The sequence below is a fragment of the Dermacentor andersoni genome, chromosome 4, assembly GCF_023375885.2.
Source record: "Dermacentor andersoni chromosome 4, qqDerAnde1_hic_scaffold, whole genome shotgun sequence".
In the NCBI taxonomy this organism is placed as follows: Eukaryota; Metazoa; Arthropoda; class Arachnida; order Ixodida; family Ixodidae; genus Dermacentor; species Dermacentor andersoni.
Genome location: NC_092817.1, coordinates 4,385,598 through 4,411,200, shown reverse-complemented (window position 1 = coordinate 4,411,200; position 25,603 = coordinate 4,385,598). Strand labels below are relative to the sequence as shown.

Here is a 25,603-nt window from a genome sequence, read left to right as displayed (position 1 = left end):
TCACTTCCAGTGCCTCGATACCTATCGTAAACTTCTGTTCTCTTCCGAGACTGTTAAACATTACTTTAGTTTTCTTCAGTTTAATTTTTAGACCCACCCTTCTGTTTTGCCTGTCCAGGTCCTTGAGCATGCATTGCGATTGTTCCTCTGAGTTACTAAGTAAGGCAATATCATCAGCGAATCGCAAGTTACTTTTATTTATTTCCAATACTGTGAGCCCTGCCGGGCTGTTATAGGGTGGGAATACAGAGCACAAAATTCACGCAAATAACGCTTTCAAATTGTCTTCAAAAGAGTCAACCATGTTATTGCCGGGAAATGCAGACGAATTCATGTTATTCCACTCAACAATTGTCTTGACAATGAAAGAGTGCTTAAAGACATCAACTCTTGGCACGTAAGGCATTATAGTGTAATTGTGATTAGTTCGAGGTGAAACCCTTCCAGGAGGCTTCAAAAACACACTGAAATTCAGGTTCAGCTTATTGTTATAGGTTGATATAAAATCTTAAGGCGTGCGATTTCCCTGCGCACAGCCAACGTAGTGATAGCCCCGACGAGCATGGAGGTTACTGAATGCGTTTTGTCGTAATCAGAAAACAGAAACCTAAACGCCATTCGCTGAATGCACTCTAATTTATTTATTTTATTTTATTTATTTATTGATATTGCAATCCCCACCGGGATATAAGCAGGGTGGGTTACAATACATGAGAGAAAATACAACATAATGGCAAACGAAATATATGTACATGCCTAGGTCACAGTCAAGAAAGAATAAAAGAAAAATTAAGCAAAACATTTATCAAATGTGCAAATGAAATAGACGAACACTCAACGCATAAATCATATAGACAGTCACTATAATATAACCAATTATGTTTCAGCCATCAAGAAGGGATGCGAAAGCTGACAAAGAGTCTGCTTGAACGATACAGCTGCTGAGATTATTCCAGTCTCTGGCTGTTCGTGGAAAAAATGAATACTTGAAAGAGTCATTATGAGAACGAAAAGGTGTTATTGTTAGTTCATGTCTTTGGCGTGTCGAATAACTGGAAGAAAATGTAATCCATTCGCTAACGTCGACTTTATAGTGCCCCCTGACTAATTGATATAAAAATTTTAGTCGCGATGAGCGGTTTCTATCGGATAACGGGATTAGGCTAGCGCGAGCTTGTAGTTCAGTGATTGAGCTACGTCGAAAGTTGTTATAAATGAACTGTACGGCTTTTTTTTGAACATTCTCTAGTTTCAGAATATTACCTTTTGTATAGGGGTCCCATATTATAGCAGCGTAGTCTAAGACTGGGAGGACAATGGATGTGTATGCTAATCTTCTTACAGCAGGGGTAGCCAAAGTTAACGTTCTTCTTAAAACGAATAACTTTCGATAAGCATTCGCTGTAACGTAGTGAATATGTTTGTTCCACCTAAGATTGTTTGAAATCCATAGCCCAAGATATTTGTATTCAGACACTTCAGACAAAAGCACATTGTTAAAATTATACGGAAACGATAAGAGCCTCTTCTTACGTGTGATCCGCATGAAAACGGTCTTGTCGAAGTTTATACACATCTGCCACCTCTTACACCAAGAAGCAATACGCTTAAAATCATTGTTTAACAATGCCTGATCAGATTGATCATTAACCTCCGTATATAGAGCACAATCGTCCGCGTATAATTTCATTTTGACAGAGATGCCTTCTACCATGTCGTTTACATACATAAGAAAAAGGAGTGGCCCTAGGACCGAGCCCTGCGGGACACCTGATTTTACTGGTAACTGGTTAGATTGATGTCCTTTGAACGCAACAAACTGATGGCGATTGTTCAAATACGCTGATATCCAATTAACAAGTTGAGAGATTTTAAGCAGACTATTTCATTTAAATAACAATTTACTGTGTGATACTTTGTCGAAAGCTTTGGAGAAGTCCATAAAAATTGCATCAATTTGTTTTACGTTATTTACAGATACGGCAATATCATGGATAGTAGCAACTAGTTGTGTACAAGTTGAGTAGCCTTTCCGAAATCCATGCTGGCATTTTGTTAAGATGTTATGTGTATCTAAATAATCCACGATATGTTTATGTATTATGTGCTCTAATAATTTGCAAGTGTTAGAGCTTAAAGATACCGGACGGTAATTCTTTATAGACTGTTTGGCACCGTGTTTATGAAGTGGTGTTACTCGGGCTGTTCTCCAGTCATTCGGGAGTTGACCTTCTTCCAAGGAACGTAAAAACACAATGTACAAGTATTTCGAAACCCATTCGGCATACCTTTTTAGGAAAGTGTTGGGTATATCGTCTGGGCCTGAACTTTTCTTTTCATCAAGTTTTAAAAGCATGTGGAATATACCCTGTTCGCTTATTGATACATCAGAAATAGGGGGCAAACAATTCTCAAACATAGGTAAGACACCATCATCACTAGTAAAAACTGAGTGGAAATGCTCATTAAATAAGTTAGCAATTTTTTCTTCATCATTCAAGTGAATGCCATCAACTTCAAAAACATCGCATTGGTAATGTTTCGGTGACACCTCCCGCCAAAATCTATCTGGAGACGCTGTGATGAATTTAGGCAATGATTCTTCATAGTAACGTTGTTTCTCAGTAGATAGTGGGATCCTAAGTTTAGATGAGAGAGAGAGAAATTTCTGCCGTTGATTTGGTGAAGCACTGCTTGATTTTTTCATTTTATCTTTTAACCTCTTGAGCTGCCTTTTCAATCTCAGCGTCTCCCGAGAAATCCAGGGATTCTTTTTTCTTTTCTTAACAATAGTTGGTACATATTTTTCAATGCATTTATTAACAATACTCTCAAAGCGTTCCCATAGTTCCTGCACATCTACAATATTCTCTGAAAATGAATCTAAGTAAAACGAAAGCGTATCTATAATCGAAACATCATCAGCTCGGGAGAAATTGCGGAATCGGACAGCGCTAAAGCTGTCTTTCCAATTCATATTATTTATCGTTAGTAACACAGCCTCATGATCCGATATACCGGGAAATACATCGCACTTTGTGTGACTACTTATGGTCCCACTTACAAAAAAGAGGTCCAGGATTGTTTCAGAATTACCCTGTATTCTAGTACAGGTATCCACTAACTGTAATAAATTAAAAGAAAAGACAATGTCCAGCATGGCCTCCCCTAAGTTGTCGTTATCACTTTTGACCGACATCGTTTCCCAATCAATGCTTGGCAAGTTAAAATCGCCCGAGAGAATAATGCGGTCAGCGGGTTTCACATGCTCGCTCATGTATAGCTTCAAAGAATCCAAGACTTCAACACCAGAATTGGGAGGTCGGTACAGAGCAGCTACGACATATCGAATATTTTCATGGTAGGCCTTGCAAAATATGCATTCAACATCTGATAAATCAGGCATTTTTAAGAGCGTAATGTTATCCTTGAAAAGGATGGCTACACCTCCGCCCCTGCTACCTCTGTCTTTTCTGAATGCGTTATACCCAAGTGGAATGAACTCGCTATCATATATTTCTTCATTTAACCATGTCTCCGTCAATACAACAATATCTGGGTTATACGACAAAAGAATTCCCTCTAATTCTGTACGCTTGTTTATAATGCGCCTACAATTTACGTTAAGTATTCCTAAAGAGCCACGCCTGCGCTTAGTCTGTCAATTTTGAGTACTTGATTTCTTCAGCTTATAACGGCATTTTTTTTTCAGCATCCCAAACAAAGTCCCGTTGATGCTCAACTTATCGTAATGCAGCTTTACTTTCATGTTTTTCTGCCTTTCTTCCTTAGAACTCTCCCATAAAAGCCTCCGTGTGTCACGTACTCGTTTAGAAAAGTCTTCAGATAGTGACAGTTCACTGCCCTTTAGTTTATGCGATGCCCTAAGCAGGGCATTCTTTTCTCGGTAGTCAAGAAATTTTAGAATCACTGGACGGGTTTTATTTTCGTCTTTTCTTTCGAGTTTGTGACACCTTTCTATGTCTGTTACGTTAATGCATAGTTTTTTACTAAAGACTTCATCGTTTACATTTCGTTCTAAGTCTTCTGAAGTTTCAACTCTAGGTTCATGTAAGCCATAAATTATTAAGTTATTTCTCCTACTTCTGTTTTCCAGATCATCAACATGTTCACTAATGTTAGCGAGTTGTTCCTCGAGGTTCGTTATGTATTATGTATTATGTATTGTTGATGAGGGTCACAAATTAGACAAGCATACTCTAAATTTGATCTAACAATAGCAGTGTATACTTTAAGTTTAGTATCTGGTGCAGCACCTCTTAATTTACGCCGTAACAAGCCAAGATTGCGCTGGGCTGATCGACATATGTTTTCGACGTGTCATCAGTTGAGGTTACTAATGATTGTTACGCCAAGATATTTCAGCTTTGTGGAACGCTTAATTACATTATTATTTACAGCGTACGAAAACATCAATGGAGTTTTTTCACACCAGTTATACATTTTTCACACCAGTTATAAATTCAACATAAAACATCATTTAGTTGTTCTCGATCAGAAACACTCTTAACGTGGCAAAACAAGAAGCAGTCATCGGCAAACAACCGCACTTCCACCATAGGATGTACATCAGCTGCGATATCAATGATATACAGCAGGAACAAAATGGGACGCAAAACCGACCTCTGGTGTACATCTGATGATACAGGAAGGAAAGAGGAGCATTCGCCATATATTTCAACAAACTGTTGTCTGTTGTGTAAGTAAGCCTGAACTCATTTAATAATTTTGGAATTTACATTATACCCGTAAAGCTTTTCAATTAGCTTGCTATGGCTAACCCTATGAAATGCCTTTGATAAATCCAGAGCGATGACATCAACTTGTTCGCGACAATTAAGGGCTTCTACAAAACTGTATTGTTTCAAATAATTGCGTGACAGTTGACAGACGCCTTCGAAAACCATGTTGTTTCCTGTAAAAAACGTTATTTTCAATTTATTTTAGTAACTGTTTACAAATTATACGTTCTAAGAGTTTACAAGCCGTACAAGTTATGGATATCCGGCGGTAGTTCCGTATGTCTAGCCTGTCTCCAGCCTTATAAACAGGCACAATCCTCGCTAATAACCATTGACTTGGTAATGCACCATTTATCAATGACACAGAAAATATTTTAACCAAGAAGCATGCAACCCATTCACAGTATCGCTTTAAACACTCAGTCGGTATTTTGTCAGCACCAGGATACTTTCTTACGTCTGATTTTAGCGACATGTCGACTATACCTTCTTCTGAGATAAAAATACTATCATTACTATGGTCCTCGCGTTCTAAAGCTATTGCAGCACTCTTATCTCTTCGGTTGAATATAGAACCAAAAAACCTAAATTCTTGGGCAATCATTTGGGGATTGTTGCACACGGTATCATTTACAACTATTCCATTGATTGAAGGCTTTGATCGGGCAAGGTATCGCCAACATTTTTGAGGCGATGTTTTAAGATAATTAGTCAGTGTTGTGGTGAAAAAACACGTTTTAGGCGCTCTTAATTCCTGTCCAACTTGTGTGCTAAGGGCCGCTATTCTCTCGGATTTTTCGGCTTTCGTTGCCGCGCGCGACGTAGCTGACGTTTTCAAGGTATTAATTCACGAGAAACCCACGGATTGCTTTTCTGTAAACGGTTAGTTCTTTTTGGCACAAGCATAGATAATGAACTGCTCACTACTTCTCTAAAATACCTCCATAATTCATCTACATCATTTTCTTCCGGAATACGGTCTAAAGCCAGTTCTAAATAATCTAGGACGGTCGTATCATCGGCTCGGTTAAAATTATAGACATCAGCTATACAGTTTTTATTTGAATATTTTATATTTTTTAGAGTGGCTACGACCATTTTATGGTCCGATATTCCGTCCCTCACTTCGATATTATATTCAAAGGTACTCTCTGCTAAGAATAAGAGGTCTAAAATGGCGCTGAAATTTCCTTGAATTCGCATAGGTTTCTCGACCACTTGAACCAAGCCATGTTTCACCATGATTTCCGGCATAAGTTCCGCATGTGGCCTCTCAAGTGTCCCAGGGATTCTTGCGTCCCAATTTACTCCCGGTAGGTTGAAATCACCCATCAAAATAACTTTACTTCTATCTGTAGTTATTGTTGTCAAATGCTGATCAATCTTCTCAAAGAACTCAATAAGGCTTCCCGGGGGTCTATAAATTACACCGATCACCAACGCAAAATGGTGAAAAAACAACTTACACCATACGCTTTCATGCGCATAAATTGACGGCAGAACTTCATATCTAAGTGATTTTTTAACTAACAGTGCAGCGCCTCCGCCTCTCGACGCCCTATCTGTACGGAGGACGTTATATGCGCCCGGAAAAACTTCATCGTCCGCGATACCCTCATGCAGCCACGTTTCAGTTATTGCTAATATATGTGGATCATGTAATAGCGACACGCATTCAAGTTCGTCAACCTTTTTCACAATGCTGCGAGCATTTACCTTTACCAGCCTGAGCTCATGCTCCTTTCCTTGTCAGTCTTGGGGGCCGGCTTCGCCGTTACTGCGCATCCTCACCCTACAGTTAGATTGGGCGTCCCATGCATAGGAGATGTCGTTAATGAAAAGCTTGTCATTGAATCGAACTTAATTTTTGAATTTCTCGTTCATTCAAACGAGGGTAGACTGAGACTAAAGGCGTAAAGCCAGCCTAAGGTCTCAGCCCCCGCGAACGGCAGGTTTAAAAACAGGTCACACGCATAGGCACAATTTTGCGCGTTACAACAGCGTTGTTACTGTGAAAATTCATGGTAGGGGTGTCCATGGTCATTCGATTTTTCAAATTTATAGTACAATGTACAGCAACAGCTAAGTACAACTAAGCATTTCAGATTCTAATGGTGGGATAAAATTGTACATTTATGCACGAAATACACGTCAGCGAAATTATAGAGCAAAATAGAGCAACAACATGGGCGAAAAACATCCCAATTGTGTGCCAAAAGTAATAAAAAACTGGCAACAGGAAGTGGATGCAAACATATTTATGTTAAGAAAAAGCCCCCCAAAAAGATATTAAAGGAAATCATATCATGTGAATCCATAAAAGAAAAAAAATATGCAATTCATGGCAGAAACATTTTTAGTTTTAATACACGCATTTATTACCATTTTAAAGTATATATCTTCCGTATATAACCAATCTCTTATCTATTTTTTAAATGTCTGTAAAGAAGTTTTCAGGATACCGATGCACTGTACATGTTTATTATTATTGCGGTCTGATGGAGATTTCCCGTAATTGGTCCATACTTTTGGTGTGTGCTGTGTCGCAAGGAGAGGTTACGTTCACTACATTATGCGCTTGGGTTTCTCTTTCGAATTTCTAGAAGAACTTGCATATAATATATCCTGTCCGCACGCAGCATATCATATTTTTGAAGTAATGGACCGGTTCTTAGATCTGAAAAACGGCCACAGTAATTTGCATATAAGCGAATAACTCTTTTTTGTAAGGTAATCAATTTCGTGTAATTTGTTCTGGTGGTTGTACCCCATGCCAATATTCCTTAGCAAAGCTTTCAATAAATAAGTGCATTATACACTTTTTTCAGCCATAGAGGGATCAGGTGTGCAATTCTATAAATTACACCGATGTTTTTTGATAATTCACCGCAAAGGGAATTTACATGTGTATTCCACGACAATTCTTCACTAAATTGTATTCCCAGAAACTTTTGTAGTTTGACCTGTTTAATAAGGAAGTTGTTAAATTTTACTTGTATTCTACCCCTAATTCTTTTATTAGGCGCCCTAAATATAATGTAGGTTGTTTTAGTTGCATTCAGCTGGAGTTTGTTGGTCGCCAACCAGTCAGATAACAATGTTGTATATTCATTTACACACTGCTGTAATTCTGTTGTGTTACCTGCTGTAAAGAACACATTTGTATCATCTGCATACATTACCAACGTTTGGGAACCTGGTAAATCTAATATCATTAACATAAATTAGAAATAGTAAAGTTCCTAACTTAGAATCTTGTGGGACACCTTCAAGTAGGGTAAGCATGTCAGATGCAGTAATTCCCAGCTGCACGAACTGTTTTCTATTACATACATAACTTTTTATGAAATCATTTGCAACGCCTCGTACTCCGTATCTTTCCAATTTTTCAGTTAAAGGGAAGCTGAAACGGTTTTCAATTTCCATGAATTGCTGGGATTGGGAAGAACAGACCTAATAATTTACGGTTCCGAAATTTTTTTTCTTCGTTTTATTAACATAAGGGGCGGAAATCGCTTTCTAGATCACCGCCGCGGACACGCCCTCATCGCCTCCCGGAGCGCCGGGTGAGGTGGTTGCCAGAGGAGAGAACCGGCGAGAGTGACGTCACTGGCGGGGTCCCAGCTGCCGGACCGGCGTGCTGGCATGTGCTGGGATGCCTCTTTCCGTCCTGCGCTTTACTGAACGACGCTATGAGAGATCTGCCGCCGCCGCCGCTCACGTTTGTTTTCTTTTGGGATTTTCGTAAACTGTTCTTTCTTTCTGTGCTGCGTGAGTGCCTACAGCCAAGGGCGCCCAACATGCCCTCGTTCTGTGCAGCATTCGGCTGCGCGAACACAGGCGGGCGAGACGATGTGGTGTTTCACAGGTTCCCAAAGGACAAGAAGCTTGCAGCGCAGTGGGTCCGTGCGGTGAGGAGAGATAAGTTCGTGCCGATGAAATCAACTGTGCTGTGCTCTTCATCTTCCATGAATACGCAGCACATGCAGGTGCACCTAGTTTAATGAAAGCCTGATTAGGCCCACATTGATGCACTCGAGAAATGCGAACATTCGCAGCCATTAACGTCTGGTAACACAGTTTTAGCGTAGCCGGATAGCCTTACGACAAATGCGGAAACGCGTTGTTGCTAGCGTTGCTATACTCCGTTTCATACATCAGATGCAACGCTGTGGAGGCTTGAGATACTTCTTCCAGTGGCTGCGTTCGCCCTTAGAAAAAGTTCGGTGTTTCTTGACCCGATTTTGGAGAAAATTTTCCATATATAAGCTCTGTTCTGAATGAAAAAAAGAAAGAATTTACCCATAGAAACAATCCGTGTACTTATACGGCTGCTAACACGTTGTTTTTAAATCAATTTTCTTTTCGGTATTTTTAAATTGCAGCCCGTAGCGGCAGCTTCACGTGCCTGCTCGCGCGAGCAAACGCCGCTGGCACGCTGCGAAGCATCGACGGAAACGCGCGCAGTAATAAATTTTGGTGACCGGACTTCGTGCGTAGCTTTCACAGCGTTGCACCTGAGGTATGAAATGGAGTATAGGCTTGCCTAGTGACATTCGACGTATGGTTGCAGTTATCATGTTTACCACAAGGCGGTGCTAAAACTGCCTAATGTCTTTATGTCAACACTAGCATGGAGCACGCATACCGATTCTTGATCTAGCCACAATCGCAAAGTCGTCGAACCATAGTATGAATATTGCACATTTAATACCTCTGGCCATCTCTGGATTTGTATGATAAGCAACTTCCATGACTGTACCCCGCAGCATTGCATGTGCGCGCTTTGAAACGCGGCACTTATGTTCGCGACCGTGTATCAACACTCAAAAAACCACGGGACTACTTCAGACAAGCAGCGGCAAGGTGCTTGACATCGCGGAATTGCACCCGTGTTTACAATCTAATGAGAAGTTTGTGCTTCGGCATTCTTCCAGCAGCAAGTTCCCAGTGAAACTTTAGCGCATTTTTTCTCCCGGCATTGGAACCTGCAGCTACATGAAAAAAAAATACATACGTACCAGCTAAAATTTCCAACGCGCGAGAAGGTGCACACATCGCTCTCGCTGTTGGCACACTCAACATCGTCGTTGCCGCCGCTGCCGCCGTCGTTGCCGCCATCGTTTTCCGTATCGGCTGTCGGTTCGAACATGTACGGCGAAAATACAAGCTGTCCGAGACAGCGAGAACGTTCCATAATGCTTACAACTCAGCTATGAAGCCAGAACAGAACAGCGTGCTGCGCTCTGAAACGGCGGCGCCGACCGGAGACTGCCGCGAAAGACGTCACAGCGGCCCCGACCAATCACGGGCAACAGCGGCATTCGCGCGATGCCCTGAGGCGCTGGTGCGCGTTTTCTTGGAAAAACAGCCGCTTGCGTTTGTTTCCGTCCTTTTTGAACCAGATATTCGTGTTCAGGGGACTCAAAACTGTAGAATGCCGCAGAAAACTGATTTTTTTCGAAAAGTGTTTCAGCTTCCCTTTAAGATGTAGTGGCCAATCGAAACAAACGCCTTTCTCGGGTCCAAGAACAGTCCAAGCGTTAACTTTTTGTGTTCCATGTTAGCAATTATTCGATCTTTAATATCCAGTAAAGCTTGCTCGGTTGACTTCTTTTTTTGAAAACCGTATTGGCATTGCACAATAACGTTGTGTTTCGTAAAAAAATTTGAAAATCTTGCATAGATAACATCTTCGAAAAGGTTTGAAAATACAGTGAACTGAAATTGGCCTGTAATTTGACATTTGGTCTGCACTTCGCCCTTTATAAATTGGTGTGACACGCGCTATCTTAAGCTCCTACGGAAAAGTTTATAACATGCACGAACACTGGCCCTATTTCGTGTATGTAACCGGACTATGACTGATACTGTCTACGCCAGCTCAAACATCATGCTTTAATGTCTTGATAAGATCACTTACTCCACTCGCACAAGTCGATTTCAAGAAAAGTGAATTTGATACACGTGTGTGGGAAATCTGTGATCGTTTCCGTTTGCAGCGTGTGCAGGGTTCATACCAGCGTTAATAAAATGCGTATTCATGCAGCTAACCAATCCCGCACGTTCTATTTCCCTCCCGTTTGAGCGTGTCATTTGTGAATGCGTGTTTGGATTTTTTCCTGTTATATCATTAATGGCATCCCATATTTTTCTCGGATTGCTTCGTATATTCGAGAAAAGGCGCTCATAGTAATCGCACTTAGCTTTCTGGAAATCACTTAGTACTTCATTCCTAAATTTCTTATACGTCACGAATAGGCTATGTATCGCACCTACATCCGCGTGCGGATGTAGGTGCGATACATAGCGCCTTCCTTTTTGATGCGTTCGCACAAGTGTTTGTTGAGCCAAGGTTTGGGTGCCTTTTTAAGTTGCTTTTCGAAAGCCGCTGGCTGAAGTGGAAAAGCCAAATCATAGCACGTGAGCACATTTCGTTGAAACAGAGCAAACGCTCTGTTTACATCTGTTTCATTCTATATTTCTTGCCAGTCTACGCACTGGAGGAGACATCGGGATCGCTCTAGAGTATTTGGTGCGATTAATCGGCGAAATCGCTGTTTGCAGTGATTGTTTTGTTTGTCAGGGTCTTTAGGTATAAGACAAAACACAGGTAAATAGTCACTTACATCTGCTATTAGTACTCCCGACTTCACATCACATTCATATAAGTTCAAAACGCATATCTCTAACAGTGTAGCACTATTGACTGTTGCCCGTGTTGGTGCAGTAATGTAATTACTGCAGCCATAACAAGAAAACAATGTTTTGAGTTCTAGCGACCATGCTTCATCAATGGCCATGTTGACATTCACATCTCCCATAATTACACAGGTCTCACTAGTCGATCGGGTTAAAAGCAATAGCTTGTCGGTAAAACTACAAAATGTGGCTTTGTCTCCAGTTGGGGGCCTATATACGACACTTACAACAGTTTTATTTAGGTGCACAGTCAAACATTCCACATCATTAGTAATAATAGAAAACTCATCAAGAACAACTAACTTCAACGGTTCTTTAACATATAGTGCTATATCTCCACCGGCTCTATTTTCTGTTCTTACATGATGCGAGCTATACCCTGAAAACTGTGGAACAGGATCGTTTGCAGTTAACCATGTTTCCGTGAAAAGCACAAAATCAAAATTTTCGGCTTTTGATTGTATTAACTGATTAATTTCAGCCAACTTATTTCTAATGCTTCTTGCATTATTATGTATACAGGATAAAGTATTGCATCCTGAGTATTCCTTGTTCAACTTTTGCATGCCACAGTAAGCGTCTGTCACTTGGTGATCAGGTGAATGAATAGAAGCCATCTGAGTGTCATAGTTTATCATTAGGTCATTTTAGATAAGTCCTCAATAGTGCTGATGCTCAGAATGGGCGAGCCTTCATCTTTCCAAGCAAGCACCACGCCATTGGTAGTCCAGACATATTGCCACTTCGTTTCCTTCCTTTTCTGTCGCGCAGACGCGAGAAATGTTTTGTTGCGTCAAATGCTCGTTGACGTACACCGAGTTGTGCGAGTGTAACCAAGATCTTTACAAGTTAGCTACTTTTTTTTCTTGCTTCCATGTGCACACGGTTTCTTTTGATTCTTTGCACGAAGCGCACAACAATGTTTTGACGCCAGTCTGTACAGTTGACATACAGTGACACGTGTCAATATGACTTTCTGAAATGCTCTCGCCAACCGCTACTCCAATTCTTTCTATCACTGTCATGACGTCCGTTCCACCGGGCACGCCTTTAATTTCTAAATTATTGGCTCTTTCATACTGGTCTAGTTCGTTTACTCTCTGTGACAACCTTTAGTTCTCTGCCTTGAAACGAACATTAATATTCACTAACTCCTTGATCTTAGCCCTCAAATCAGCTATATCTTTCGTGAGGCCTTGCATTCCATCGCATGCCGTGAAACAAAAATACACGCTGTCTTTCAATTCTCTGAGTTCCGTTCGCATGTCCCGCTTGAAATTCCCTAATTGTCGGCACACCTCTTTCACATTCATTTTGTCTGACTAGATCAGATAACAAAGCAATTCTACATCAGTATCAACACACTTTTTTCGGCAACAGCTCACAGGACAATCAAATAAAACGCTCGACTCCTAAACAGTTAGCTCAACTGCGAAAGCAGACGATGGCTGTTAGCGCTGTACGGACGGTGCGCTGGTGCCCAACTGTAGCCTGGGCCAGCCGTTCCTTCGCATTCTATAGGGGCATGGTGATGCCCTTTTTCTGGGAGGTGGCAGTCGTAGCTTCGCTTGTCACGTGGTGCCTCCAATTAGCCCTTGTGTCGCTCCTTCACTTCTTGCTGATATGCCGGAACAGATGCAGCACGTTTCCTGCGAAAGCAGGCGATGGCTATTACCGCTGTACGGGCAGTGCGCTGCTGCCGAACTGTACAGCGAACGGAATGAATAAGCCTTACCTTAGATCCATCATTTTGATCAGCTTTAGCCGATTGCCAGAGCAACTTCCTTTTTTGAAGCGCTTCGTACGAGTAGTCGTCAGCGATACTTATCTTTGTGCCTTTCAGTTTCTTGCAGTTTTTGAAGATAGCTATTTTTTCATTGTAGTCGTACAAGCGTAAAATAACGCATAGATCACGGTCATCCGTTCTTTTACCAAGTCTGAATGCTTTCGACAGACGTCGGTTTGACACCAAGCAGTGTGAAAAATATGTTCCCGATTTCCTTATCTTCTAAGTCTTCTCGTGTCTCGTTAACACTTTCTTTCAAAACGAACACAATAAGATTATTACGCCGGGCTCTGTCATTAATATCTTATTTCTTGTTGACGCCGAACAGCGCTTTCGAGATCTTTAACAGTAGCCACGATATTTGTCGATTTCACACCTTGCTCGGCAAATAAATCAACCTTCCCTTCAATCTGCGTCAGCCGTGCTTCCAGTAGCGTTTCCTGTTCCAAAATTTTTTCAAGCATTTCTTCAATAGGAGGGCCCGGGTTACTTTCTATGTCCCCGGCCAAAACGAGTTCTAAGTGCGACCATAGTGCATGCAAAACATCGCGGCACTTCACTGGGAGCGGCAGTACAACAAGGGACAAAAAGTTCGATCGTAACTAGGAAACAGGAAAAGTAACGAGCCTGTAAGGCAATCCAAACGTGTCTAAACGACAATGTCGTTGCGGTGCCGCCGCTCCCACTGAAGGCGGTCAGGTGCGGGTTGGGCTCGATGCCGGTCGATGACGCGCTTCCGCCTGGAAGGTTCCATTGGCTCATTCCGAGAATGTCACCATCAGCTGCTTGAAGCCACAATGAATCGAGCTGAAGTGAACTGTCGTTGCTGGTTGATACGGGGCTGGCGATTAGCGTCAGCATCTGTAAGGCAATCCAAACGTGTCGAAACGACATTGTAGTTCTGGTGCCGCCGCTCCCACTGAAGGTGGCAGGGGTAGGTTGTGCCTTATATGCTCGATGCCGGTCGGTGACGTTCCCCTGCCTGGAACGTTCCATTGGCTCATCCCGTGAATGTCACCATCACCTGCTTGAAGCCTTGATGAATCGAGCTGAAGTGGACTGTCGTTGCTCGTTGATACGGGGCTGGCGATTAGCGGCAGCATCTGTAAGGCAATCCAAACGTGTCTAAACGACATGGTCGTTGTGGTGCCGCCGCTCCCACTGAAGGCGGTCAGTTACGGGTTGTGCCTTATATGCTCGATGCCGGTCGATGGAGTGCTCCCACCTAGAACGTTCCATTGGCTCATCCCGTGAATGCCACCATCACCTGCTTGACGCTACGATGAATCGAGCGGAAGTGAACTGTCCTTGCTGGTTGATACGGGGCTGGCGATTAGCGACAGCATCTGTAAGGCAATCCAAGCGTATCTAAAGGACATGGTCATTCTGGTGCCGCCGCTCCCACTGAAGGCGGTCAGTTACGGGTTGTGCCTTATATGCTCGATGCCGGTCGATGGAGTGCTCCCACCTAGAACGTTCCATTGGCTCATCCCGTGAATGCCACCATCACCTGCTTGAAGCCTTGATGAATCGAGCTGAAGTGGACTGTCGTTGCTCGTTGATACGGGGCTGGCGATTAGCGGCAGCATCTGTAAGGCAATCCAAACGTGTCTAAAGGACATGGTCGTTGTGGTGCCGCTGCTCCCACTGAAGGCGGTCAGTCACGGGTTGTGCCTTATATGGTCGATGCCGGTCGATGACGCGCTCTCACCTGGAATGTTCCATTGGTTCATCCCGTGAATGTCACCATCACCTGCTTGAAGCTACGATGAATCGAGCGGAAGTGAACTGTCGTTGCTGGTTGATACTGGGCTGGCGATTAGCGGCAGCATCTGTAAGGCAATCCAAGCGTATCTAAAGGACATGGTCGTTGTGGTGCCGCCGCTCCCACTGAAGGCGGTCAGTTACGGGTTGTGCCTTATATGCTCGATGCCGGTCGATGATGTGCTCCCACCTGGAACACGTTTCATTGGCTCATCCCGTGAATGCCACCATCACCTGCTTGAAGCTACGATGAATCGAGCGGAAGTGAACTGTCGTTGCTGGTTGATACGGGGCTGGCGATTAGCGGCAGCATCTGTAAGGCAATCCAAACGTATCTAAAGGACATCGTCGTTCTGGTGCCGCCACTCCCACTGAAGGCGGTCAGTTACGGGTTTTGCATTATATGCTGGATGCCGGTCGGTGACGTTCCCCCGCCTGGAATGTTCCATTGGCCCATCCCGTGAATGTCACCATCACCTGCTTGAAGCCTTGATGAATCGAGCTGAAGTGGACTGTCACTGCTCGTTGATACGGGGCTGGCGATTAGCGGCAGCATCTGTAAGGCAATCCAAGCGTATCTAAAGGACATGGTCGTTCTGGTGCCGCCGTTCCCACTGAAGGCGGTCAGTTACAGGTTGTGCCTTATATGCTCGATGCTGGTCGATGGCGTGCTCCCACCTGGAACGTTCCACTTGGCCTAACGGGCCCTCGGTTTCCTGTGCGGGAAATATGCCATTATTTACCGCCTTATACTCATTTCCGGCTAGGAACACGTTTGACTCGTCACTGCACGCAGCTGCCTCGGGAAGGTTTCCATGGTCCTCTGACCGCTGCTCGATAGGGGATACGCCTATCAGTCTCCGTGTCTTTTCCCGTGTTTTTGCCCTTTTCGTCAGCATCTGTTCTCACCTATCCGAACAGCCATAGGGGACATTTTCTGGCAGGCCGGCCGAGCTTGCCACCTCGGTACATACTTGGCCTAACGGGCCCTTGGTTTGTTGTATGGGGAATCTGGCATTCTATACCGTCTTGATTCTCATCTCATGGCGCTCGACGTTGCTGCGCAGGCGCGAGTAAGGACGGTTGCGAGAGAGAAAATATGGGGGCCTTTGCTCCTTCAATATGTGAGTCTGCCTAGGCACTACGGAGGAGCTTCCTTAACGCGTGTTGTCTGCGTTTGTCGCCTAGGCAAGCCAGTATTGCGGAGTGTGGTCCGGTTTGTTTACGCCCCGCCGCTGGCTGCCCGCGCGGTGAGGCAGTGGGCACGAACGCCCCATTTGGTGATCGCTGTGTCTGGAGGGGCAAGGTTCTGACTGGTGTTGTATAAGTCGCGGGTCGCTTTTTTAGGCGCCACGATAGATTGCATTTTTAACAAGCATTGCTCCAGAAGGCCACATGTAACCGACAAATGGAGGCATCAGGAGAGACCTGAGGTTATATTAAAGCAGGCGGCGAAGGATCTCCAGGTCACCCAAGCAGTAGCGGGGGGATCAAAGCTGCAAGCAGAGCGGCACGTGGGTTAGGCACGCGCAGACCTCGGCGAGCCCCAACCCACGGACCAGTCCGGGTTCTAGATTTAGTGTCCCTGTTGCCACTTTGGTGTCCTGGAGGCGCCGCCAATGATGTTAAACAATCACACGTTGTTGCAATTAGTAAAAAAAAGCAAAAAATGATTGAATAAATATAGTTACGTCCAGCCGCCAACTTGCGACGCTACACCGCGCCCCGCGACCTCTGCCGGCGCGCCTAGGGGCAAACTCATACAACACGTGCTAAGAAACTCCTTCGTAGTGCCTACGCAGAGTCGTATATTGTAGGAGCAAAAGTAGGTGAAGTTTGTGGATGAATTTCATAACTATTTGATTTATGATAACTGGCTGTTGTTTAAAAACAAGCTATGTGAGCTAAAGAACCAATTTATTCCCAGGATAACGATTCGATCCAATCGACAAAAACCACGGTTTACGAGATCCTTAAAACGACTAGAAAATTAAAAAAGCGCCTCTACCGCCACGCCAAAGTTAAGGCGAGCTCAGTGGCGTGGGAGAAATATTACGCTTCTGAAGCTGAGTACTTAATTGGAATTCGCGCTGCCAAGCGAACATTTTTTCACTATTACATGCCAAACATTTTACTCACTAAGCCAAGAAAATTCTGGAAGGTGATAAAAATACAAAGAAGCGCGTATCAATAATCTTACTAACGAGCTGGGTGAATCGGTGACAGATTTAACCTGCGCTAATGTATTCAGCAACGCATTTTGTTCCGTCTTCACTAGCGAAATGGACACACTTCTTCCTCCGCCAACCACAAATATACAATGCGACATGTCAGCCATCACATTCACAGTACGTGGGCTTTTAAATGTGATAGAATATGTTAAGTTGTATTCATCATCTGGCATCGATTACATCCTCGGACACGTTAATAATTAACAATGTTGCAGTTTCTGATTCGCAGACAATAGCTGCTTCTTTTGACACCTACTTCCACTCTGTCTTTACGACTGATAACTCTGTAACCACTGTTTTTGATTCCGAACCGTACCCTCCGATCGACGATATATCACTGTCTCCTGAGGGTGCGCTTAACTTAATCCTAAACTTAGACACCAAGAAGTCGTGTGGTTCTGACAGTATCCCGACCGTTTTCTCATTACATAATCTCCTTGGTGAAGCAGATATATAAGAATTATTTTTAGAAAATCTCTCTCAACCGCCACTCTTCCTCTCTCGTGGAAAGTTGCTTCAATTCCCCCCTTATTTAAGCCGGGTAACGTTCAATTGTTATCTAACTATAGGCCAATCTCCTTAACAGCACATCATGTAAATTACTCGAACACATTATCTTTAAACATATTATGGAATTTCTTGAAACTAACAAAATTTATGCACTTTCCAGCATGGTTTTAGACATGGCCTTAGCACTATAACACAACTGGCAGAATTAGTTCATGACGTCAGCAGCTCTTTAGACATAGATGACAGATTGATGCTTCCTTTATAGACTTTGCAAAGGCCTTCGACGCTGTCCCGCACCCTAAACTTATGCACAAGCTGTTCGCTATATTGAAAAATGCATCTTTCGTTGGCTGGATATCGGTCTTTCTTTACAAGCGTTCGCAATATGTATGTTTCAACTCCCCGAGGCTCAGTACTGGGTCCTCTTTTATCCTGCTTTATATTAATGATCTCGCCCTACACACCTCAGGTCAAATACGCCTTTTTGCAGATGATTGCGTTTTATATCATACAAGTAAATCTGATCATGTTGTCATTAACAATTATTTTGTTGACTTCTGTAACTGGTCAAAAGCACTGCAAATGAATGTCAACTTTTCCAAAACTGTCTCCATGTCCTTTACACGACGCTCATGGCCTTTCTTCTTTGCCTAAGACTTTAGATTAAATAGGGTCTTCGAATTGAAATGTTTAGGTATCGCACTAACACACGATTTGTCGTGGTCGGAACATATTGATGTCACCTGTAACAATGCCCTTAAATGATTAGGTTACTTACATCGTATGCTGCATCTTGGTCCTCAAGAAACTCAACTTCTTAGATGTAAAATTCTAATTCGCCCCATCCTCGAAAATGGCTGCATTGTATGGAATCCATACAAGCACTGTGACGTCAAAGAACTGGACTCAGTGTAAAAGAAAGCAGTGCGTTTTGTTTGTGGGAGTTATCACAAGAAATTTTCCAAACCATATCTCAACCTTTCTAGGCCATACTGATTCCTTTAAATACAGCTTTTTTTTCCATCAACAATTGAAGTATGGAATTCGTTACCGGGCAACATCCGTTCATTACCACGGAAGCAATTCACGCAAGCTTGTTTATAAATGTTTGTATGTTTGTTGTTCATCCCACTCCTGCAATATAGCCTCATTAAGGCCGTAGTATAAATAAATAAATAAATAAATAAATAAATAAATAAATAAATAAATAAATAAAGGGCGTCGTGTCGCAGAATATCCGGCGTTGACGTACGGCGCCGGCTTTCCCAAGAGCGAAAATTCCCGTATATATTTAGGTATATGTATACGCTTTAAAAAAAACGTATATGTATGTGCCACGCCTTGCTATATGACCTGCGGTATATGCGTGTTATATTGCCACACCATTATACATTATATCACTAAAGTTGTTCATACCTTGTCTTACATTCTTGACAGTTATTCCTCGCAATATTGAGAATTACAGCCCACAGACAACTGTCACGAATCAAAACACCGGCAGCTGTGCTTTTTATGTTAAATCATCTCAGATTGCAATATTAAAAGTGGGAAAAAATAACAGATATCTGAAAATATTCGTCGTTGGTGCTTATTGGATTTAGTGTTGCGCTACTAAGCACGAGTTCGCGGGATCAAATCCCGGCCATGGCGGCTGCTTTTCGATGGGGGAGAAATGCAAAAAATGCCCGTCTAATTCGATTGCGGTGCACGTTAACAAAGCCCAAGGAGTCAAAATTAATCGGGAGTGCCCCACTACGGTGTGCCTCCTAATCAGATCGTGGCACGTAAGACCTCATAATTTGCACCACCTGCGGGAACTGTCGCGTTCCACACAGGCGGACTGGCGGCGGTGGACAGCGACGGCCCCGTGTTCCGCTACAGCCGGGCCGGCGGCGCACAGGCAATCGTCGGGGGCGTCGTGTACGGGGGCCGCGCGCTGACGGCGCTGCGCGGGAAGTTCCTCTACGCCGACTTCGTTCACGGGTGAGACTCCTCGCAGTGCCCTGGCGCCGAGTAAGGCCAAGGTAGTTTTGTCAGTTAGAGGACAGATCGGCGGCAACGAGTCGATGAAAATGTACAGGTAAACGTGAACCATACAAAACGATTCAAACTTAATTTGCTGGAGAGAACTTAAATACCATTGCTTCTAAAAGAAAATTTTGGGTGGCAGCTCAAACCTTCCATCGCTGTGCCCAAGAATTATCATCATCATCATCAGCCTGGTTTCGCCAACTGCAGGGAAAAGGCCTACCCCATAGTTCTCCAACTACCCCGGTCATGTACTAATTGTGGCCATTTCGTCCCTGCAAACTTCTTAATCTCATCCGCCTGACCTAACCTTCTGCCGCTCCCTGCTACGCTTCCCTTCCCTTGGAATCCAGTCCGTAACCCTTAGTAACCATCGGTTATCTTGCCTCCTCATTACATGTCCTGTCCATGCCCATTTCTTTTTCTTGATTTCAACTAAGATGTTATTAACTCGCGTTTGTTCCCTCACCCAATCTGCTCTTTTCTTATCCCTTAACGTTACACCCATCATTCTTCTTTCCATAGATCGTTGCGTTGTCCTCAATTTAAGTAGAACCCTTTTCGTAAGCCTCCTGGTTTCTCCAGGTTTCTGCCCAAGAATAGAGGGACCTAATTAGAGTAAATGTTCAACACTTAAATCTATTCCTAAGGTGGAGCGGCTTTTCTAAGCTTCGCTTTCTTAACCTCATAAATTGTCAACCATTAAAAAAATGTTCTATGGTCTCGTCTTCCCTACACATCGAAAAATGGGTGAGGGTTCCAGCTTAGCCCTGTGTAAATAAAATATTAAGGAACGTATGCGACAACGTATTCAACTAATAGCTACTTTGTCTTTTCGTTTGACATAGATTACTTTTTCAGAGGACGATAGGTGCTCAAAATCGCAAGAACTTGCTTTAGATGGTCCGGAGAACTCTCGCACTATCATGTGCCCCGAAATATTGGCGCTGCGGCTAAATCTTATGCATGCGGAACTTGAATGGTTGGGCCAGCTATCGACGCGTTCGCGGACAAATCTGCCGTTCCATTTAGCAATAGGCGTGTAAGGCTAGGTACCTAGACCGATTGGATATTAGTCAACAAAATTTGTTGCTGGGCTGATAGGTAAATGCGAATAAATGAATACTGGTAAGCGTGCCTTCAAGACGCGACGAGAGAAGACACCGATGTTTGTCGCAACTACTCTTGATCGTGAATGTGCTGTTCACATTAAACGATCTTGTTCTGCTGTATATGTTTACAATACAAATTACTTCCGAGCAGCAATTGCAGCGTGTGTCGGTGTCCTCTCTTGTCTCGCCTCGAAACTGCGCTTGCTGCAGTATTCCTTTATTGGGTATTTGTTAAGCATTAGAGCACTAACGATTTGAACACTCTGAAAACCTGAGATCCCTTAGGCTTGGTGAGCGAAGCGCACAATGGCAAATAATAAATTACAATGGCTACAGAACTTATCGATTGGTTTAAATTACAAATGTCCAGAACTATGTCTAAAATTTCTGCGAGAAAGATGGGCACAAAGTCGGGAAAATAACCAATCGAGAATAGGCCTGAATATACCAATAGCACATTTCTCTTCGTTATACGAGACATTCATTATTCGCTATGCACTCATTTATTTGTAATTTCAATAAATAATCTTGTAATGTAGCATTTAAAATTATTGCAGGCAGGTGTTTTGCATTACCAGGAAAAATGTGACATTTTTGCATAAAGAGAATTTTCCCCATTGCAAATGGGATTCACCGCCCTTTTTCTAACGTTAGACGAATCAATAAGAGCTTGCAAAAAACTAACTCGAGGTGTGTAAAATCGAGGCCAATGTACATTGAAAAACATACCATGCTGCGATATGGACACTGTTTGGCAATGTCTTATTGTTGATTCGTATGCCCTTAAGAGTCTTTGTACGGGAAGTGCTCGAAATCGAGTAACAAGCGAAGGAACCCTTGCTTCTTCATGCAGGAATGGTATTTTATACTAATTTAAACACCCTAAAAACGGTCTTAATGCCTGTTTTTTCCCGAAGAACAGGAGGCTGAAGTTTATGGCCAAGCGCCCCAGAGTATAGTAGACAGCGAAATTCGCGGATGGGGCGCATACGGTACAGATGGATGATCAAGAAGCATCTCTCATCCCGTGTTGATCAGTGAACGTAATAAACATAACACTCGGACACGCTTTGCTGCAATGTAATCTATGCGCGTACGCATAAGAGAGAGCGCCAGCATGCTTTACAGCTTCTACTTGCCGAATGATATCGTACTAGTGCTACAGACATATACGTATATCTACTAGGTCCTTCAGAGGAAATACGAGCAATAGGCACTTGTGCACGGTTAGAGAAAAATGAATGGTGTTCAGGCAGTCTTCCAGAAGAGGTGAATTCCTTTGCAAGTTTTACTAAAGTGTGCGAATGCTAATCATCCACATACACGTAACCATGCACATCCTCTTGGCATGGAATGGAGATAAAATATTAAATAATACTGGAGATAGCACTGCCCCCTGTGGAACTACTTTTGCCTGTTTAAAGTAACGATGAAAAACCGCTCTGAAGGCAACTGAATTCTCTGACATCTAAAAATTTTGTATTGCATGTTTGTAAATATTTGGGGAATGTCAGTCCTCGCAGTTGATGATAGTGTTCAACACTATCGTATGCTTTGGTGATGTCGAGCGTAACCAATGCTGCATGCTTTCCTAGACGCCGTGCAAGTTGAATGCGGCTTTCAAGGTCAATATGCGCTTGCCATATTCAGCACCCCGGCCTGAAACCAATTTGAAGAAGCGTTCTCTTAGCAATATTATTTATGACAAGATCGGGCTCTATCAACTTTATAAACTTTGATGTTAGTACAATTGACTTGACGTAGTCTACGATATAAATCTCTCCCGGTTTTTGAACAACATTATAATCTTTGTACTTTTCATTCTGATGAAATTCTGCCCTTCTGACGGAATAACTTATGATGTTTAGTAGATCCTCTTGTCACTCAGCGAATAAAATTTTCAACATGGCCGAAGAGGCTCCATCAGAGCCCGTAGCTGTCGTCGGAAGTTACCGCAACACATCTGACAATTCAGCCATAGATATCTCCATAAAATCCCCATCAATGCGAACAATCAAATTAGGAGCAGGAATACTAAAAAGAAAGGGATGCTCCAACCTTTTGGCAATAAATTCTAATGAATTCGTCATTTTTTCTAGAGATTGTTTTGTATTTATTTTTTTGACGACTGCAAAAACTGCCTTAACTTCTGTATTACCTTAGCATTTCTTTTACTTAGTGTGTGCCCTATAGTACTACGCTGTCTGTTAAGTATAAATTTTTGATTTATTTTACCGTAGTGCCGTTACCGCTCCGAAATTTTTCCATGGGGCTGTGGCCTAGTCAAGCTGTTCTGAAAAACAGCTTTTTGTCACAGTCCTTCTTTCTCTATCATTGACAGAATGAAAATAAAGATTGATTGATTCTAAAGATTAAACTGCAGACTCTACGTTTACCGGCAAAAGAAGAATTTTCTTATGTCCAGGAAAACCGACTAGCCCGCGTTCTTTATTGGCTCTGGAAGTAAAATCAAAACGATTAATGTCATATTCATCTTTTACTTTCGACACAGTACGTCTAAAAGTACCTGCAAATAATTTATAATCTCACCAAATTTTAGGGTTAGACTATATGGTTATGTAACAATTGCTTGCAGCGGCTCTTCTTCGTCAATAATCACGGGGGCAGTCATCATTCGATCAACGTAAATATGACTTATTTTTAATTGATTAAACTTAAAATTCAGCTTTTCTGCAGGCATTCGTTAAGAGACAACATGTGCTTAATGCTTATTTCCTAGAATTCGCTTCCGATAGGGAAGCCATGAAGACTGTAAACTATTTTGAAATTTACTGTAACTTGTACGTTCACCCCTGAGAAACCAAGAATGTTACCGGGCATACTGTCACGTGGTAGTAACGGCCAGGAAAAAGTAGGGACACTTTAAATCACGAATCTAACTCTTTATTGGGCGAACGTGTGCCCCGAAAAAGCAGGCTACACTGAAAGCACAATGATAGCGGCGAACACAGTTGGCGATCATCGAAAATCGGATCTGCGGGTCAAACGCGTCGGCTTTTATACATCAGTCATTGAAAGTTCCAGAATAATCGCTGGTGCTGGAGTGTCCTCCAGAAAGCACTGCACAATTCGCATCGCGCAAACATACAATCACATTACACAAGCTTCGGTGACAACAAACAGGGGATAGAACAATCGACAACATTGCAGAAAGTTCCGATACGCGCAGGTGTGTCCTGAGCTGAGCAATAACATTTGCGAGACGGTGAAACGCGGTCACCCGAGAAAGATAAACACGTGTCAATAACTCCCCCCCCCCCCCCCCCCCCTTAGCCTTAAAAAGCATCGTCCCGATGCTACAAACGAAGACGAAAGCTAAAAGAAAACCACGAATAATAAAGAAAAAAGATAACAACAAAGCAACAAAAAAACTAAGTCCTTAAGTTCGTCAGCGGGTGTAGAAGTGCTTTAGGCGCGCAATATGGACGACTTCAGGCAGTGCGCGGCGCCGCTGTGATTGCGAAATGCCATCTGGCACAACCTCATAGTCCTGTGCGCCAATACGTCGGATGATCTTGTAAGGTCGAAAGTAGCGTCGCAAAAGTTTCTCACTAGGCCTTAGTCGGCATATCGAGGTTCAACATCAAACACGGTCACCGGGCTTATATTCCATGTAGCGGTGTCGAAGAGTGAAGTGTCGGTTGTCAGTCCTATGCTGGTTCTTGATGTGCAGGCAGGCGAGCTATCAGGTCTCTTCAGCCCGCTGGAGATAGGCCGCGACGTCGAGATTCTCTTCGTCAGTAACGTGCGGCAGCATGACGTCAAGAGCCGTCGTAAGGTTCCTGCTGTAAACCAGCTTGAACGGAGTCATCTGCGCTGTTTCTTGCACCGCCGTGTTGTAAGCGAAGGTTAGGTGCGGCAAGACAGCATCCCACGTCTTATGGTCGGCGTCGACGTACATTGCTAGCAGTGTCGGCGAGGGCCTTGTTCAGCCACTCCGTAAGACCATTGATCTACGGGTGGTAGGCAGTGGTACTCCTGTTACTTGCCTGGCTGTATTGCAAAATGGTTTGGGTGAGCTCTGCAGTGAAGGTCGTTCCTCTGTCGGTGATGACAGACAGACAGACAACGAACTTTATTTAAAATAATCCTGAGGAGCTACTGTCAGGACCTCCTAACGGGAGGCCATTGTAGCCGCTGGCCGCGCCCACGTAAAGGACAGAACGCCGTGACGCTCCGCTCTTTCCTGGGCCCTCTGGATAGCCTGGGCTTGCTTTCGGAGTACCGTGCTTCTGATGGCCTCCTCCCATTCGGCTTCGCTGGAGAGGAAGTCGTTAGGCAACGCGGGACATCGCCAGAGCATGTGAGCCATTGAGCAAAAGGTTTCAGTGCAGTCGGGACAACTAGGGTCCACATCCGAGTACATATCCTACTGAGGAATCCCCGCTGTTGTGAATCAGCATGCGCCGCTGACACGCGTTTGTTTTGTCAGATTCACCGTCCTTGCCTCTTGTGAATCGGCAGTGGCTGCGGCTGACGTCACAAGATAAAGACTATAAAAGCTGCACTAACCTTTAATAAAGCGCTCGTTCCTTGCCAACTGCTTCACGAGTTACTTCAGTGGCGACGAGGCTGCCCACCACCGGGCCGTGCCTGCTCCATGGCGGCCCACGCCGGACCACCGGGTTTCGACGAAACGGACGACAGTTGGGACGCCTACCAGGTGCGTCTGCAGTCCTACTTTGA

General features: G+C 43.5%; 1 protein-coding gene across 1 annotated transcript in view; it reads left to right on the top strand.

The window, feature by feature from the left end:
* The window catches only part of LOC129386086 (HHIP-like protein 1), a 151,580-nt gene that overhangs the window by 90,885 nt on the left and 35,092 nt on the right, over positions 1-25,603 (top strand). Inside the window, exon 4 of the mRNA XM_055073331.2 lies at positions 19,592-19,739. Coding sequence (XP_054929306.2) covers positions 19,592-19,739 — 148 coding nt within the window. The remainder of the gene's footprint in view (positions 1-19,591; positions 19,740-25,603) is intronic.